The following is an 18039-nucleotide window of genomic DNA, read 5'->3' as shown; positions in this document are numbered from 1 at the left end:
GGCTGCGCGCCTCGGCCACAGCTCCTAGGGAAGGCTGCTTCCTTGGTTCCAGCCCTCTGGCTGGACCAGGACCCAGCAAGGCCCCTGCCGTCTGCCACCCCTGCAGGCGAGGGGTGGAAGGTAGGTAGGTAGGTAGGTAGGTAGGTTCTACCTGAAGGCTGCTGGAGCATCTCAGCCCTGCCCATGCTTCTGGAAACAGTCCTTCCATTAAACTCTTATGGTGCCAGCTGTTTCCTGCCGGATACATAGAGCGGGAGTTGAACCCGTGTCCATCTCACTACTGAGCCTGCCTTTTTCACTTGAGTAACTGCACTGCTGGAGATCTGTACAAAGGGCCGAGGACCAAAGCAGAACGCACCTCACTCTGATGGGAAGGATCAGAAAAGACTTTCCTGAACAAGCCGCCTGATCTCGAGTCAGTGTTCAGAGGTGAACTGGAATTCTCCAGGCAAACAGAGAGCAAGGAGAGGTGTTCCAGGGCAGAGTCATCAGGCATGGGGACTATGATTTATTACCAAGGCAGTTAGGTACAGTGCTCAGGAGGGAATAAGGGGGGTGGGGGTGGAGGGCTCCTAAACTTTGATGATGATCACGTACTTCTCCATCCACATGGGGAGATTAGAAGAAAGAATTAGCTAGATTCTGAGCAGGAGAAACAATGTGCCTATTTCCTACCTTCAATAGAGCCCTGTCACAGAAGATAAACCCAACAATTCAGCATAATGTATCCCTTAATGACCCTGGTCTCATCCACCAGCACCACCTTGAGCTGTCCCGGGCCTCCTACGCCGTCATGCCGCTGTGCTCTTGCTCGCGTTCTCCTCGTCAGAGACGCCTCCCTCCACTTCCCACCGGATCAACTCCTCCTCTTTCAGGACACGCCTCAGGCGTCTGCTTCTCTGCAAGTATTTCTGGCCATGCGCCATGTTCCCTAATGCCAGGTGCACGGTCCACGGCAGCACTTCCCTAACACAGGCCTGCACTCCGTTTACTCGTGTGCGTGTCTGTCCATGGACTCAGCGGTGAGGTGCTGGGGCGCAGGAAGGCAGAAGCTTGAAGAGGAAGTGCTGGGGCCCTGGAGTCTGCCACCTAGACCCAAAGCCTAGACTCTGCCCCCAAACAACTGGGTCAACTTAGGCAAGTTATTTACCTCTCTGGGCCTCAGTTTCATCATTCAGAAGGTGAATAATTCCAGTTACACAAGTAAGCACTCAATAACCGTTAGTTATTAATACATACCTGTGCATCTCTTATTTCCTGTATAAAAAAGCTTATGTTTGTTGAATGAATAAATTTACCTATAATTTCCTGTTGCTCCGCACAGATACCAAATTCTACTTAGCCTTTGTTTTATTCAATCATGAAAGGAAGGCTCTCATCTCAAAGTATGTGCTTATTTTACCATTGGCTAAACAGGACCTTTTCTGTAAAGGAATTCAGTTTCTTGCCATTGTCGCTGGCCTGGCCGCAAACTCCACATGCGTCTGCTACACAGTTACCCCACAGAAGGGCAGGTCTGTTTTAATAATTTACAGAGACATATTATCACGTCAAATCTTGCTGGCTCCCCTCAGCTGGCATGAGTCATGACAATCATGGGCTCTCCACAGCACAGGAAGGACTCATAGGGAAACTTTTTTTTTTTTTTTTTGATATGTGGGCCTCTCACTGTCGTGGCCTTTCCCGTTGCCGGACGCGCAAGCTCAGCGGCCACGGCTCACAGGCCCAGCCGCTACGCGGCTCACGGGCCCAGCCGCTACGCGGCATGTGGGATCCCCCCAGACCGGGGCACGAACCCGTATCCCCTGCATCGGCAGGCGGACTCTCAACCACTGCGCCACCAGGGAGGCCCAGGGAAACTTTTTTTTTAATGCTGAAGCAATGCAAGATTACTGCAGTCATGAAATACTCCTTGAAAGTTTTTAAAATGTCAGTGTCTAAGCCCCAAATCCTTAACTGTCACAGCCCCGGCAACAAGTCCCTGTGTAAGAGCCCCAACCAAGACAGAAGGTCAGAGCACATGGAACAGTGTGCTCAGGAGAGGAGAAGGGGTGAAGACCAGGTGGGCACCAAGCTTCCCAGGTAACTATTCAGGTAACTTCCCTGGTAAGTAAGGCAGCTCGGCTGACAAAGACCCAGGGCACTTGCTAGAAGAGGACAGCAGTGCCGCCTGGGAGCAACATAAAAGCCACCTGGAGGGGCCAGCTCCCTCAGCATCACCCAGAGGACAGCGGCAGATGAGGGGGTCGGCCCCTCCCTCCACACCTCCCCATCCCGATGCTGCTTCGTTGTCACCCGCCTCCGCCAACTCAGCTCTCACCACTGCAGGCCTCAGCTGGGTTACTCCATGGCCCCATCTGGGCTCTAGACCCCACTCTCATGTGGTCAGGATTCACCAGCTTTCAATACCCCCGCCCACCGCTGACCAGCGCTTCCTGGGAAACCACATTCCTCGCTGGCACTCACATGAGTTCCCAACTACTTGCTGGGACAATAAGAGAATAACCGAAATACTTAAAGTCAATCTGATCATTTTTGAAGACTAAGAGAAGGACCACCCCATGTGACAACGTATTTAATATTCTTTGAAAAGACAATTCCCTACTTACAGGTCTTCTGGTGGAAGCACCTTGGACGGAGTGGTAGAATTCTGGCTGGACGCGGCTGCTTTTCTTGATTCTTCGTTTCCTCACTGAGATCTCCTGCTCGCTCTGGTGGTGAACCTCCACGGCAGGCTTGGCTTCTTCCAGCCGGGCAGCTGCAGCCACTGCGGCCCGTCTCCTAAGGTGCCGAGGGCTGGCTCGGAATCCCTGGGGCAGGAAACACAAGCGAACAGATGCAGATTGGTCCTGAGTCAGTTGGGCAGTTCTCTGGGGCTAGTTGTACAGAGACGTCCAAAGACACCAGCTCTGTGAGCTCTTTGACCACCCAAAAAGTGAGCTCAAAGTGTAGCAAGGTTTGTGTGTCCTGCAAAGCATCTCGTGTTCCGGGACCCAGAGTTACTCTACCTTAAGAGATGTTTTAATCCAGAAATGCTAGTTTAAAAAAAAAGTAGGCAGGCGTACTGCTTTACTTATGTGGATATAAGTCAAACTAAGTGTGAAGAAGGGGGGCTCCAGGTGGGCGTCAGGATGGTACAGGGAAAGGACCCAGTATTACCCCAGGGAAAAGGATGCTCTGCTTCCCTGGAAGTGGACTGTGCAGGAAGGCCGGCCGGAATGCAAGGCATCATCATGAAACACCTTAAAGGGAGGGTCTAACACCAAATGGCACAGGACAGTGCAGCAAACGGTATGGGTTTGGGGGGTCAGATGGGCTTGGGTCTAAATGCTGACCTGTTCATTATAGCTACACATTTATTAAACATTGATGATCTAATTTTTCCAGCCTTAAGAAATGGATAACATTCTCCTCACAGGGTTTTTAGGTTTTAAATAACGTAACAGACGTAAAAGCAAACGGAAGCAGATACTATGCTTAGACATAAAATTCTAAGAATAGTATCTGGCAGATACCAGGTGCTCAATGAAAGGTTAACTTTCCTTCTTTTTTACAGTATAGTGAGTATAAGGACAACTCGCTGGGCAAGGAAACAAGTTCAGCTATGCATCTGGGAACGTGCACAGGGTTTGGAAAATACCAAAGAATTACATAAAATAACCTCTGTCCTGGAGTAGCTGACGATTTGCTTCAGAGCAGAAGTCTGCTGCAGAGTATACGAGCAGACTGGGATGGGCGACGCGGGGTGAGGGGCAGTGGAGGGCGCGAGGTGCAGACAGACCCTACAGGAGGAATCAATCGATGAAGCTGAGCTCAGCGGACCAGTGGAATGTGGAGAAGGGATAGAATTTATGTTCCAGGCAAGGAAACAACATAAGTCAAGAATGAAGAAGTAAAGTGATGGATGGATGGATGGATGGAATGTTTATGTAGCAGTGTTTGGTGATGTGCACACCCACATGCAGGGGAGCGTACAAACGGACAAGGGGAGAACCTGCAGTGTGATGATGAGGCCCTAGACACCAGGCTGAGGATGAAGGAGAAAAAGTCAGAAGTTCCAGGTGAGCCACAAAGTCAAAGGAGGGCGGAGGTCAACAGAAATCAACAAGGGAGGAAATGCAAATGGATTTGGCAAAACTGAGGTCAGTTTGGGCACTTTCTTCTTACCCCAAACACATGAGCCTGCTTCCACGTCTCCTCTGTGTCCAGGCCTGGGGGGAAGGTGTTCCTCAACCCCAAACAGGCCCAGAACATGCCCAGACTCCCATGTAATCCCAGGGCTGTACAGCAGGTGCCGTGAAAAGGATGGAGAAGGGGAAACTGGGCCGATGGCTAAGCCGGGCTGCTTTTTAAATATGCAGGTTCCTGGATGTCCTCCCCCTACGCCCTCCCTCCTCACACACACTCACGCACACATACACCACACTCTGATAGCTACTGAGGGGTTTAGTCACCACTAGGTGGCACTGATTTCCAGAAACATGTGCTCTGGTGGAATGAACTGAGTGTTCTGATGATACACTAGCTTCTGTCCCAGTGGGGTGAGCTAACCGTATTTCTTAGGTAAATATGCAGACTCTCCTTCTCTTATGCTCTTAGGAGTAACAAACAACCAAATTTTACTTAATTTCTAATATTACCAATCGTCCTTGAAGGCCTGCAAATTCTAGAAACTCTTAGGAAAACTACATAAAACTCAAAGGGACCAAAAAAAAAAAAAAAAGTAAAACATGTTGGTACAGTCATTCTGGAGAACAATAACCCAGTAAATCCACACCCCTGTATCTACTCTGGAGAAACTCTGGCAAGTAGGCCCAAGTAGATATTCAAGCATTGCTTCCAATAAAAATTAGAAACTGTTTAAATCAGTCTTTCCTAAACTTCTGTCACTTTCATTCCACCCTCACATTTTTCTAAGATTTGAGCACCATGATACACACCTCTGTGATTTATCTAATATCCAAATATACGTGGACTATTTTAAAATAACTTCTTACAAGCACTACAGGGCAGTACACACACAGCAAGCAGCCAGGCTATCTGGGTTCACACACAGCCTCTGTCACTTCCTAGTTGTGTGACCTTGAAGAGTTACTGAACCATATCCTCATCTGTAAAATGGAGATTAAAAACAGTACTTAATTCATAGGGATGTTGAGAAGCACAAATGAATTAATAAATGTAAAGTACTTAGAAAAGTGCCTGGCACACAGCGATATATAAGGGTTGGCTATGATTATTAGGTATATTGCTTGTGTGAATAAAAGATATTCTTAAAGACAAAAGTGTGTTATTAATCAGATGTAAAAAGGAAAATGAATCACACTGCAGCTGTGCCCTGCTGATAGACACATGAGGTACCAACCACCCTGGTCATCAGGAGAGAGTTCCCTGCTCTAGAGAGTCCCAGGCACTTGTCCTGAGAGTCCAACTGTCTGGGCTAGAACCCCAGCTCTCCCACTTACCAGGTGTACGATCTTGGCCAAGTTACTTCTCTGAGCCTCAGATTCTTCCTCTGCCAAATGCATACAGTATTCCCCCTCTAGTAGAGTTACATGGTATTTAGATGAGATAGTTCACATCAGCCTCTTAGAACAGTACACAGATGACAGTAAGTAGTCAATGGACCCCCTTATTATTACGGTTTCACTTCCTGGATGCTATAGCAGCAACTCACCTGCCAGCAGTTCAGAGCTATGATCACAAACACTGCAAACAGCACACAGTCATTGCTGATCAGGCATTTTTTTAATCTCCCCAAACCACTGCAGAGAATTATTGGTTTGGGGTTTATTACACTTCCTTGTCCTAAATACTATAAAAAATAAGCCATGACTTTTAACAGAAGGAAATTTTCCTTTAAAACAGTAGGTGGTGCTATAAGCTCTCACAGGTGTTAACGGGATTTGATGGAGTTAGTATAAAGTCCGTTTCTCCCTCTAGCCGTTTGATCTTGCCCAGATACCCTTCAACCAGTAGGTGCTGGGAACTTGGCAGTCTCTTGGTAGTGGACTTCTGCCATTTTTAGGCCATCCTGTTTTTAAATTTATTTATTTATTGAAGTATAGTTGACTTACAGTGTTGTGTTAATTTCTGGTATACAGCAGTGATTCAGATATATATTCATAGATATAGATGTAGATATAGATATAGATATAGATATAGATATATAGATATATTCTTTTCCAGATTCTTTTCCCATATAGGTTATTACAAAATATTGAGTATAGTTCCCTGTGCTATACTCGTATACTTGTCCTTATTGATGATCTATTTTATATATAGTAGTATGTTATCTGTTAATCCCAAACTCCTAATTTATCCCTCCCTCCCTTTTCCCTTTGGTAACCATAAGTTTATTTTCTATGTCTGTGAGTCTATTTCTGTTTTGTAAATAAATTCATTTGTACCACCTTTTAGATTCCACAAATAAGTGATATCACATGATATTTTTTTTTCTCTTTTTGACTTACTTCACTTAGTATGATAATCTCTAGGTCCATCCATGTAGCTGCAGATGGCATTATTTCATTCTTTTTTATGGCTGAGTAGTATTCCATTGTACATATTTACCACATCTTTACCCATTCATCTGTCAGTGGACATTTAGGTTGCTTTCATGTCTTTAGGCCGCCCTGTTTTATCAGCACCCTTTGGGCAGTAACTTCTCAGATGCACAGTCCTGATACACAGCTAAGTCCGGGTTCTCCACAGCCCACTCTACATCTTCCCTCTCAATAACCTGGTATAGTTCCCAGGGAGGCTCACGGTCAAGGATCAACCCATTGCAGTCTCTCTGCTTGGACACTGAATATTAAACAGAGGGATGTAAAGACTGAAAATAGCAGAAGGAATTCATCAGTCTAGAGGATGCACCAAAGACCTTCTGAAGCTGCCTACTTCTGTTATAACAATTCAGTTTTGATTGTAAATTCTACCATACATTGTAATAAATTCTCTTTTGGTTTAAGTCAGAGTCAAATTCCATTGCCTGCAAACAAAACCCCTGATGCATACTCTTTCTGTTAGGTTTCACGTGGCTAGCTATTTTCCTCACACATCGAATACTCAGACTTAACCAGGCTGTTTGTTTAGACTGTAAAAAAAGGGAGAAGATATTAATAGCAATAATTTACTAAGCACCATTTAGGTGCTAAGCCTATTATATCCACTTCATAGACAACCAAACTGAGGCTTACCAGGAGTAAGTAACCTACCTAAGGCCAAAACTCACAAATAGAAAAGCTCGTCTTTCTAACTCCAAACCTGTGCCCTCTCTACTTGGCTCTTAGGTTGGGAGGTTATAAGGCAGTAATGCATTCAGAGCTAATCTTCTACATATACTCAGAACACATGTTGACTGATTAAAACAAGAAATGTCTATAAACATTTTAGATAAGTCAGGCAGAAATTGAAAAAGTTAACATTTTCAAGTAAGAATTATTGTTATATAAGATCAAAGCACCATCCAGTTTACTGATGAAGCATCTGAACAAATGGAAACTTAATGCAATGAGTATTTTATACAGAATTGTTTTTGTGTTATTGGTGTACCTGAAAAGCTAAGGGTTATAGGTAAAGACATAGATTTACCATATTCAAATATTATGAAGCTCAATAAGCTGATGTTTATAAAGCATGTAATGCCCCATAAAAACCCTACGATTCTCCTCATCCAAGGCTAGAAATAAAGTATAAAGCAGAAGATCTTGAATCCATGGATAAAATTCAAGGGAGATGGAGCAGGCAATCAATGAACTCGGATGGGGAAAAATATGTCTTTATTTTCACTAAACTCTAATTAAAACTTAGCATAGGGCTTCTCTAGTGGCTCAGTGGTTAAGAATCTGCCTGCCAATACAGGGGACACGGGTTCGAGCCCTGGTCTGGGAAGATCCCACATGCCGCGGAGCAACTAAGCCCATGCGCCACAACTACTGTGCCTGTGCTCTAGAGCCTGTGAGCCATGACTACTGAGGCCACGTGCCACAACTAGTGAAGTCCATGTGCCTAGAGCCCATGCTCCGCAACAGAGAAGCCACCTCAATGAGAAGCCCATGCACCACAACAAAGAGTAGCCCTGGCTCACCACGACTAGAGAAAGCCTGCGTGCAGCAACGAAGACCCAATGCAGCCAAAAATAAATAAATTAAATAAATTTCAAAAAACAAACTTAGCATATCCCTCAATTATAAATGCAGGACATAAACCTGGTATTATTAGCAATATCTGACTTTTGCCACTAAAAGAAATCACAGATATTTAAATATTAAATTATAGTGGCTGAAGATATCTTGAAATACCATTTATATTCATTGTTACTTCAAAATCAAAATAGTTATTAAATCTGTCACTAGATCTTGTTATTTAATGCATTAATAAATACATATATTGCTCTGTCAAAAAATTTTTTTAATTGAAATTGTAATTTTAATTGAAATAAGGTTGATTTACACTGTTGTGTTAGTTTCAGGTGTACAGCAAGGTGATTCAGTTATACATATATATATTCTTTTTCAGATTCTTTTCCATTATAGGTTATTATAAGATATTGAGTATAGTACCCTGTGGGGTACACTAGGTCCTTGGTTATTTTATCCAGAGTAGTGTGTATCTGTTCATCCCATACTCCTAATTTATCCCTCCCCACCTTCACCTTTGGAAACCAAAAATTTGTTTTCTCTGTGAGTCTGTTTCTATTGCATAAATAAGTTCATTTGTACATTTTTTAGATTCCACAAACGAGTAATATCATATATTTGTCTTTCTCTGACTTACTTCACTTAGTTAAAGATAATCCCTAGATCCATCCATGTTGCTGCAAATGGCATTATTTCACTCTTTTTTATGGCTGAGTAATTTTCTGTTGTATATATACACCACATCTTCTTTATCCATTCATCTGTTAATGGACATTTAGATTGTTTCCATGTCTTGGCTACTATACATAGTGCTGCAATGAACACTGGGTGCATGTATCTTTTCAAATTAGAGCTTTTATCTTTTCCAGATACATGCCTAGGAGTGGGATTGCTGGATCACATGGTAACTCTATTTTTAGTTTTTTGATGAAACTCCATACTGTTTTCCATACTGGCTGCACCAATTTACTTTCCCAACAACAGTGTAGGAGGGTTCCCTTTCCTCCACACCTTCTCCAGCATTTTATCATTGGTAGACTTTTTGATGATGGCCGTTCTGAACAGTGCAAGGTGATACCTCATAATAGTTTTGATTTGCATTTCTCTAATAATTAGCGATGTTGAGCATCTTTTCATGTGCCTGTTGGCAATCTGTATGTTTTCTTTCGACTCTTCTGCCCATATTTTGATTTTGTTTGGTTTTTTGTTATTAAGTTGTATGAGCTGCTTGTATATTTTGGAAATTAAGCTCTTGTCAGTCGCATCATTTGCAAATATTTTCTCCCAGTCCATAGGTTGTCTTTTCATTTTGTTTATGGTTTCCTTTGCTGTGCAAAAGCTTATAAGTTTGATTAGGTCCCATTTGTTTATTTTTGCTTTTATTTCCAATGCTTTGGGAGACTGACCTAAAAAAAACATTGATACAATTTATGTCAGATAATGTTTTGCCTACGTTCTCTTCTAGGAGTTTTATGGTGCCAAATCTTATGTTTACACATTTAAGCCATTTTGAGCTTATTTTTGTGTATGGTGTGAGGGTGTGTTCTAACTTCATTGATTTACATGAGGCTGTACAGTTTTCCCAACACCACTTGCTGAAGTGACTGTCTCTTCTCCATTGTATATTCTTTCCTCCTTTGTCAAAGATTAATTGACAGTAGGTGTGTGGGTTTATTTCTGGGCTCTCTATTCTGTTCCATTGATCTATATGTCTGTTTTTATGCCAATAGCACACTGTTTTGATTACTGTAGCTTTGTAGTATTGTCTGAAGCCTAGAAGGGTTATGCCTCCAGCTTTGTTCTTTTTCCTCAAGATTGATTTGGCAATTCTAGGTGAAAAATTTTTTTAACAATTTATAATTATATTTCAATTTAAATGGTTTCCTCTGGAATTCTGTTTATTATTTTATGCATTTGAAAACATTCTGAGAATGAGTCCATGAGCTCAACCTGACTGTCAAAAGGGTTTGTGACATAAAAGGGGTCCAGAATACAGAGAACCTCAGAAATGTCCATAAAGAGACTCCTAGCTGCTCATCAAAATCTGTGTTTGCCTCTTTTCCTTGGGCACAAGCTAGACTACATTTCCCAGCCTCCCTTGCAGGTAGGCAGGGCCATGTGACTGAGTTCTAGCCAATGGAATGAGGACATGTATGCCACTTCTGGACCCAGCCCATAAACAAATCCTACAGCCATTTCTCCATGCTCTTCTCTTTGGGCTGGTATGACCTTCAGAGAAAGCTTGAAAGTCACGTATTAAAGATGGCAGTGACTTCATCACCCTGGGTCCCTGAATAACTGCCTGGAGGAAGCCACTCTGCCAACCTGTTCAACCACCTGCACCTCTAAACGAGCAACAAATATACATCTATTTTATTTGAGCCGTTGAGCATTGTACATTGAAGTGTGCATTTGCCATAGGAATTTCCATGACCTAATCAGTGGTTCTCAAACTTTATCAAGTGTCAGATCCTCCAGGAAAGCTGATTAAAACACAGATTGCTGGGACTTCCCTGGTGGTCCAGTGGTAAAGTATCTGCCTTCCAATGCAGGGGACATGGGTTTGATTCCTGGTCAGGGAACTAAGATCCCACATGCCGTGGGGTAACTAAGCCTACGCACCACAACTACTGAGCTCATGCACCCTGGAGCCTGCACGCCACAACTAGAGAGAGAAAACCCACATGCCACAACATGTGGTGGTGTTGTGGAGGAGGAGCGGTGTGTCTCACCGTGAGGACAAGGACACTGGCAGCAGAAGTTCTGGGAAGTACTCCTTGGCGTGAGTCCTCCCGGAGTCCACCATTAGCCCCACCAAAGAGCCCAGGTAGGCTCCAGTGTTGGGTCGCCTCAGGCCAAACAGCCAACAGGGAGGGAACCCAGCCCCACCCATCAGCAGACAAGTGGATTAAAGTTTTACTGAGCTCTGCCCACCAGAGCAACAGCAAGCTCTACCCACCAGCAGTCCCTCCCATCAGGAAACTTGCTCAAGCTTCTTAGATAGCCTCATCTACCAGACCACAGACAGCAGAAGCAAGGAAAACTACAATCCTGCAGCCTGTGGAACAAAAACCATATTCACAGAAAGATAGACAAGATGAAAAGACAGAAGGCTATGTACCAGATGAAGGAACAAGATAAAACCCCAGAAAAACAACTAAATGAAGTGGAGATAGGCAACCTTCCAGAAAAAGAATGGAGGCAAAGATCAAGAAGATGCAAGAAATGTTTAACAAAGACCTAGAAGAATTAAAGAACAAACAAGCAGAGATGAACAATACAATAACTGAAATGAAAAATACACTAGAAGGAATCAATAGCAGAATAACTGAGGCAGAAGAACGGGTAAGTGACCTGGAAGACAGAATGGTGGAATTCACTGCTGCGGAACAGAATAAAGAAAAAAGAATGAAAAGAAATGAAGACAGCCTAAGAGACCTCTGGGACAAAATTAAACGTTAACAACATTCGCATTACAGGGGTCCCAGAAGGAGAAGAGAGAGAGAAAGGACCTGAGAAAATATTTGAAGAGATTATGTCGAAAACTTCCCTAACATGGGGAAGGAAATAGCCACCCAAGTCCAGGAAGCGCAGAGTGTCCCATACAGGATAAACCCAAGGAGAAACATGCCGAGACACACAGTACTCAAATTGGCAAAAATTAAAGACAAAGAAAAATTATTGAAAGCAGCAAGGGAAAAGCGATAAATAACATACAAGGGAACTCCCATAAGGTTAACAGCTGATTTCTCAACAGAAACTCTACAAGACAGAAGGGAGTGGCATGACATATTTAAAGTGATGAAAGGGAAGAACCTACAATCAAGATTACTCTACCTGGCAAGGATCTCATTCAGATTCCATGGAGAAATCAAAAGCTTTACAGGTAAGCAAAAGCTAAGAGAATTCAGCACCACCAAACCAGCTCTACAACAAATGCTAAAGGAACTTCTCTAAGTGGGAAACACAAGAGAAGAAAAGGACCTACAAAAACAAACCCAAAACAATAAAGAAAATGGTCATAGGAACATACATAAGGATAATTACCTTAAATGTAAATGGATTAAATTATCCAACCAAAAGACACAGGCTCACTGAATAGATACAAAAACAAGACCCATATATATGCTGTCTACAAGAGGCCCACTTCAGACCTAGGGACACATACAGACTGAAGGTGAGGGGATGGAAAAAGATACTCCATGCAAATGGAAATCAAAAGCTGGAGTAGCAATACTCGTATACTTTTTAATTGAAGTATAGTTGATTTACAGTGTTGTGTTAGTTTCAGGTATACAGCAAAATGATTCAATTATACTTATACATACATTGGGTTGGCCAAAAATTTCGTTCAGGTTTTCCTTAACCATCTTACATAAAAGCCTGAACGAACTTTTTGGCCAATCCGATATATATTCTTTTTCAGAAAAAAAAAAAAAAAAAGATACAGGGCACAGTCACACAGGATCAGCCAGTGGGACAGCCGCTCTGCTTCACACAGTCATTCAGGGCACCAGGCACCTTCCACCTTGTGGCTCGTGAGGTGCCCAATGTCCTCTCCACATTGCCAGTTTTTGGAGAAAGAGCCACGATTGTGTGCAGATGGTGTCCATCGGCCAGGCCTGCAAACAGCACCCATGACTTCTCACAGTTCATTAACCAGAACCTATTTATGCGGGCAATCAATGAACTGCAAGGGAAGCTGAAAAACGTGGTTAGGCCACATGCCCAGAACAAAGAGAACACACCGGTGTCAGTGAGTGCAGCAGACTCTGCCATAGAGCTAGTCGCAAAACCAATTCCCCAGCAAGCCACCTCCTTTGTTAGTCCTCTTCTCTCTGGAAGTGTGAGCCTCACCAACTACAACTCCTGGGGCCTCAGACAAACTAAGACCAAAAGAGCTCCCTACACACATCTTGTTACACAGCCAAACATAATTTGAGCCTCATTTATCGAACACTTTCCCAACACTGTTCAGCTGGTTAACTTTACCCAACTCTAACTCTTTTAGAGTTGCGTAAATAATAATAATTTCTAGTTATCAAGCATTTCCCATGTGCCAAACACCGAGCACGCATTATTTCATTATTTCTTGTAGTATTCCTAGGAGGTAAATATTTTAATGCCATTTTACAGATTAAAGAAAAATATACACATAGAAGTTTGCCTAAGTCTTAGCAAGTATCTGCTCTACGACTGAGCCTTCAGGCAACCAGATCTGCCCTCGCCATAAGGGGTCAGCAAACTATAGCCCTCAGGCCAGGTCTGACCCACTATCTATTTTTGCAAAGTTATATTGGCATATAGCCATGCCCACTCCCATTTATTGCCCATGGCTACTTCTGCGCTTAGAAAGGAGCACAGTTGAGTAGCTGCAATAGAGTTCACATGCCCTGCAAAGTCAAAAATCTCTAACAGGGTGTCCATTACAGAAAATCTTTGCCAACCCCTGCTCTGCAGTATCCTGTAGGGCCTGGAGCACTCTGCCTCTTTCACAGACTGAGAAGTAACTCTGACTTGGCATTTCGGGTCGGCTAATCTGTGCTCTGCCCCAACAACCTGGTCTGTGAAATATACAGGTCAGTCTAATATCCCTCTGGCAGCCTGGTCTACTCCGTCTGTTTGTGGTTTCACAGGCAGATTTAACAACATCTATTACACTGTTTCATCAAACACATAGATGATATTATTAAAGGATGCACCTGCATTATTTTCTTATAAGGATTATGCCTATTCCCCGACGATTTTTTTATATTTGGACTGTAACCACCAAACCAAAGGTTTGCACAAATTTATCAACCCTACAGCTTTTGATACGACAGCTTTCACGCCGTCACCATTCCCACCTCCTGCTTTGGTTTTTCAAGATAAAGCCATCAGCACAGAGCAACAGTGAATTTTATGGGCAATGGCTGTCCAGTAAGGCAAGGCTTATTCTGTTGAAACTGGCCTTGTTGATGGAATTCATCTTTTTTTTTTTTTTTTTACCAAAATGAACCATAAAAAGAATATAAGTATGCTCGGCTTTTAAAAGACTCAGAATATGGAACCTACATTACGTTCACATTAAAATCAAGTTCAAAGTAGGGTAGAAATTGCATCTACTTATTCAAAACTAGAAAAAGGGCATTTTAGCGGATGCTGTAGGGCACCACCCAAACTCCAGCTTCATGAGCCAGATGCTAAAACTGCTGGCAGCCCCTGGCTTTTAGCTGAACCCCTATGTGGGAATTACCCTCAGCCTAAGCGCTAGCTGCCTGGCCACCATCACCTCCCTCTTCCAGGGCGAACGCTGGTCAGGGGAAATGGTGAGTCGTTGCCTCAGTTAGAAACAACTCTGAAGGGCCCCTCAGCTCCAGAACACTCTGTGGGATCAGCTGAGGCCTCTGTTGCATATACATCACAATTCAACTTCCTCCTCTGCGGGATCCTGCTTCCCTGTTCTTCCTGAGGGCACCCTCCCTGTAAGTGCATGTAATTTTCATCTCAAAGTCTATTTCCCTGGGAAACTGACCTGCAACAAACATGAAGTCTGATTTCCTGAGCAGCGCCATCAATAACTGAGGCACCATATTTAACAACCAATGACAGCAAAGAATCAACAGTAAAGAGATTCTGGGGACAGCAAATCCATCAGTACAAAAAATGACAGCAACAGCAAAACACTGGGCAGGATGTACATCGAACACAGGTAGCATCAGGACAGAGAAGGAGCAGGCATCTGGGAAGTGAGGTGGGGGGTAGATGGAGGTCTAGAGCAAGGCTAAGGAGGGCAAAACAGGAGAGTCATTGCCATCTGCTCTCCTGCAGCCGGAGCTCCCAGGAGCAGACAGTCATGTGCAGTGGCAGTCTCTATAAATAGCAAAGCAACCAGCAAATCATAACCCAGCCTTTGTAATTACACACTGAGGGAGTCTCACAGATGATTCTTTAGATATGAGCACGGTCGGCTTGCAGGCAGCCTTTTCTGAGCTACCCACTCACAGACAGTAACCAGCCACTGTGTCTACTAAATAGTCGGTTTAAAATAGGAATATGCCAGAGACACCATCCTTTTCAAGATAAAAAGCTAGATGATATAAAACAGGAAGCGTGTTTTGTGGAGTGTTTACAACTTCCCAGTTGCTAAGATGCCAAACAGCACCCAAACAGCAAGATGACTCAAGTGGTAAACAGTCACACAAAGCAGAGGTCATAAACATCAGTCCTAAGAAAGGCAGTCCAGAGGCAGCCCAAAGGAACAACAAAAAGGGCACGGGGAGGAAAGGCAGAGGAGACGTGACGCCATGTGCTCACTGAGTGTGCAGGAGAAAACGAAGATGTGAAAGGAAAGAAGGAAAATAGGAAAGGGAGGAAAAATCCAACTTGTGCTCATTTGCAACAAGTCACAGCAAAGTCCTAGCAAGTGGTCACTCAGTCTTTTCAAGGGCATCTGTAAGCATCTTCAATACCTGTAACAAAATCAGAGTCTTTAAGAGACTAAAGTCCATTTATCAGACAGTGCAGCAGAAACCACTCAGGACACAGGCGACAGCAGCAGACTATGTATGACCAAGACAAAATAAAAGAACTAAATGTGTATGCAAATTGAATAACTAACACTCTACACAAAGAAAGGACGGTGGTTAAATTAACCTTACAAGTACAGTTATATCAACAGTGTCCCAAACAAGCTATTCTCAATTAACAGCTCAGTCTTAAGGTCCAACTTAATCCCAATATGATATTGTTTCGTGAGAAATTCCTAAATTGAGGCTGATATGACTCAGGACAACTCAGGCATGAGACAGATGGTGTAGCAACCAGGCCTGCCAAGGGTCACGAGTCTATACAGGCAAAGATCCTGTGGGTGGGCACAGCCGTGGGAGGCTCCAGTCGGGTGTGCAAGAGTATTAGGGCACCAGCTGATTAGCTCAGGCAAAGCGGGGCCTGGGTGGCCCTAAGGGGTAGAAACCCCAAGACCCCTGGGTGTCCTCTCTGTTGCCCACCTCCTTCCCACTCTGAGCTCCCGAACTTCCCCCAGGGTCTAGCAACTAAAAGGCATCAGCCCTTCGGTCGGCACCTGTTCTGATTGATCAGTGCCCACTGCTCAGGGCAGGATTTCAAGTCCCAAAGGTGAGCTACAGCACTAGCACAGGGAAGTGGAGGAGGCATTTACTGAGCCCTGGGCCAGGAGTAGGGGATGGATGCTTGCCAAGCTCAGCACCAAGCCCCAGGCACATGCCTGGGAAGCAAGCCAGAGACTCGATGGGTACAAGCTTCCAGCACACATGGCGACGATCAGAAATGTCTCCGAAGTATCACCAGTCCCCACTGGGGATGCGCAGGGCGCTCCCAATCACACTCTGAAGGTTGAACCTTTGCCCCCAAAGAAACTAACTGAATGTGTACTTGGTCTGTGTTCCAAGTCTTTAATGCTTTTCTGGCAGCACATTTACTCTCAAAGTCTGCTTACCCTGAAGACGGACTCATCAGCAAGAAGAAAAAAATTGTTTTCACAACCTAATATCTTCTGATAACTGATACTAAGAGAGAGAGAGAAGGAGCAGAGAGCTAAAAGGACCAAGGGCCAAACAAAAACAGCTAATCAGACACTGAGAAACGTGAGCTAGTCCGGTCTGCGGGTAGCTGCGGCATCACTTACGGCGCATTTCTGCTCTGTCTTTGACCTATATCACACAGACATCAGCAAAATCTCTGCATTAGAAGTCACCTTGTACTGACTGTTTTTCCTGAGATGATGTTATTGAATAGTAGCTAAAAGCTTTAAAGAGATTTGGTTACTCCCTCTTGCAGTTATTTGGGCAAGAGCTAGGAACTTTTTAACCTAGATCATATGATCCTGTTGACTTTCCCAGCAGACTGATTAAAGTGGTGTTTATTTCAATGTGGCTCTTTTTTAAAAAAAAGAAAACAGCATTTACCACAGTTTGACTCATTTAAAATGTATTTGTGGATATGAAGTCAGAAACAGGCTTCTTTTTCCTTTGTCCTTCATTGTTCCTACCTGTACATGGCACAAAGTCCATTCTCATTAAGTCTGGGGTTTGATTTTCTTTTTAAAAGATCTAGTTGTCTAAAAATTGCAGACAAAAACAAATTAGAAAGTTAAACCGTCCCAAACAAGTATACCACACTCTTTTCAAAGTATATAAATCAATGGATGTCCCTGTTTTGTACCTCGAAACACATCTCTCCAGAGTAACACCTGAGAAGTTAGTAAATAGCATCCTGATTTTTTTCCTATGCGTACACAGATATTTACAGACAAATAAACAGTAATTTTTCACAAAAATAAGATCTTGCTATACATACTGGGTTGCAGTTTGCTCTTTTTATCTAACAATGATAGAGATAGCATTTCAGATTTACATTATTTTTAACAGCTGAATAATTTTCCAGTATACTGGTATGCCATACTTTAGTTAGCTATACTCCTATTGTTTAAAATTTGGGATATTTCAGGTTTTTTCTTTTATAAACAGTGCAATAAACAAGATGTATATATATATATATATATATATCTTTAACTAAATCTTTACTTTGAAATGGAATTACCAGGCCACAGAAAAATTACATTGTAAAGATACCACCAAATGTGTCTCTAAAAATGCTGAACCAACCACATTTCGAGTGATGCTCTGAAAGCCCTGTTTCCTCCTATCCCCATCAACACTGGAGAGTATCAATTGTTTTATTTCTTGCCAGTCTGATGGGTAAAAAGTCTTAATTTGTATTTTTTATTAGTAAAAGAATATGGAAATCTTTTCATATTTTTATCAGCCTTTTTTTTGTTTTCTTCTTTGAATTGTCCATTCACATCCTTTACTCATTTTTCTACAAATTGTATGTATGTGCCATATTGCTTTTGTGGAAGCTTTTTTTTTTTTTTTTTTTT

At 43.1% G+C, this 18039-nt stretch overlaps 1 protein-coding gene across 1 annotated transcript in view; it reads right to left on the bottom strand.

Moving 5' to 3' along the window:
• DST (dystonin) overlaps positions 1-18039 on the bottom strand; it is a 496398-nt gene that overhangs the window by 441716 nt on the left and 36643 nt on the right. The window contains exon 3 of the mRNA XM_007471189.1: positions 2610-2810. Within this exon, the coding sequence (XP_007471251.1) occupies positions 2610-2810 (201 nt within the window). The remainder of the gene's footprint in view (positions 1-2609; positions 2811-18039) is intronic.

The sequence above is a fragment of the Lipotes vexillifer genome, unplaced genomic scaffold (assembly GCF_000442215.2).
Source record: "Lipotes vexillifer unplaced genomic scaffold, Lipotes_vexillifer_v1.1 scaffold302, whole genome shotgun sequence".
Classification (NCBI taxonomy): Eukaryota; Metazoa; Chordata; class Mammalia; order Artiodactyla; family Lipotidae; genus Lipotes; species Lipotes vexillifer.
This window is presented reverse-complemented; position numbering and strand designations above follow the sequence as displayed.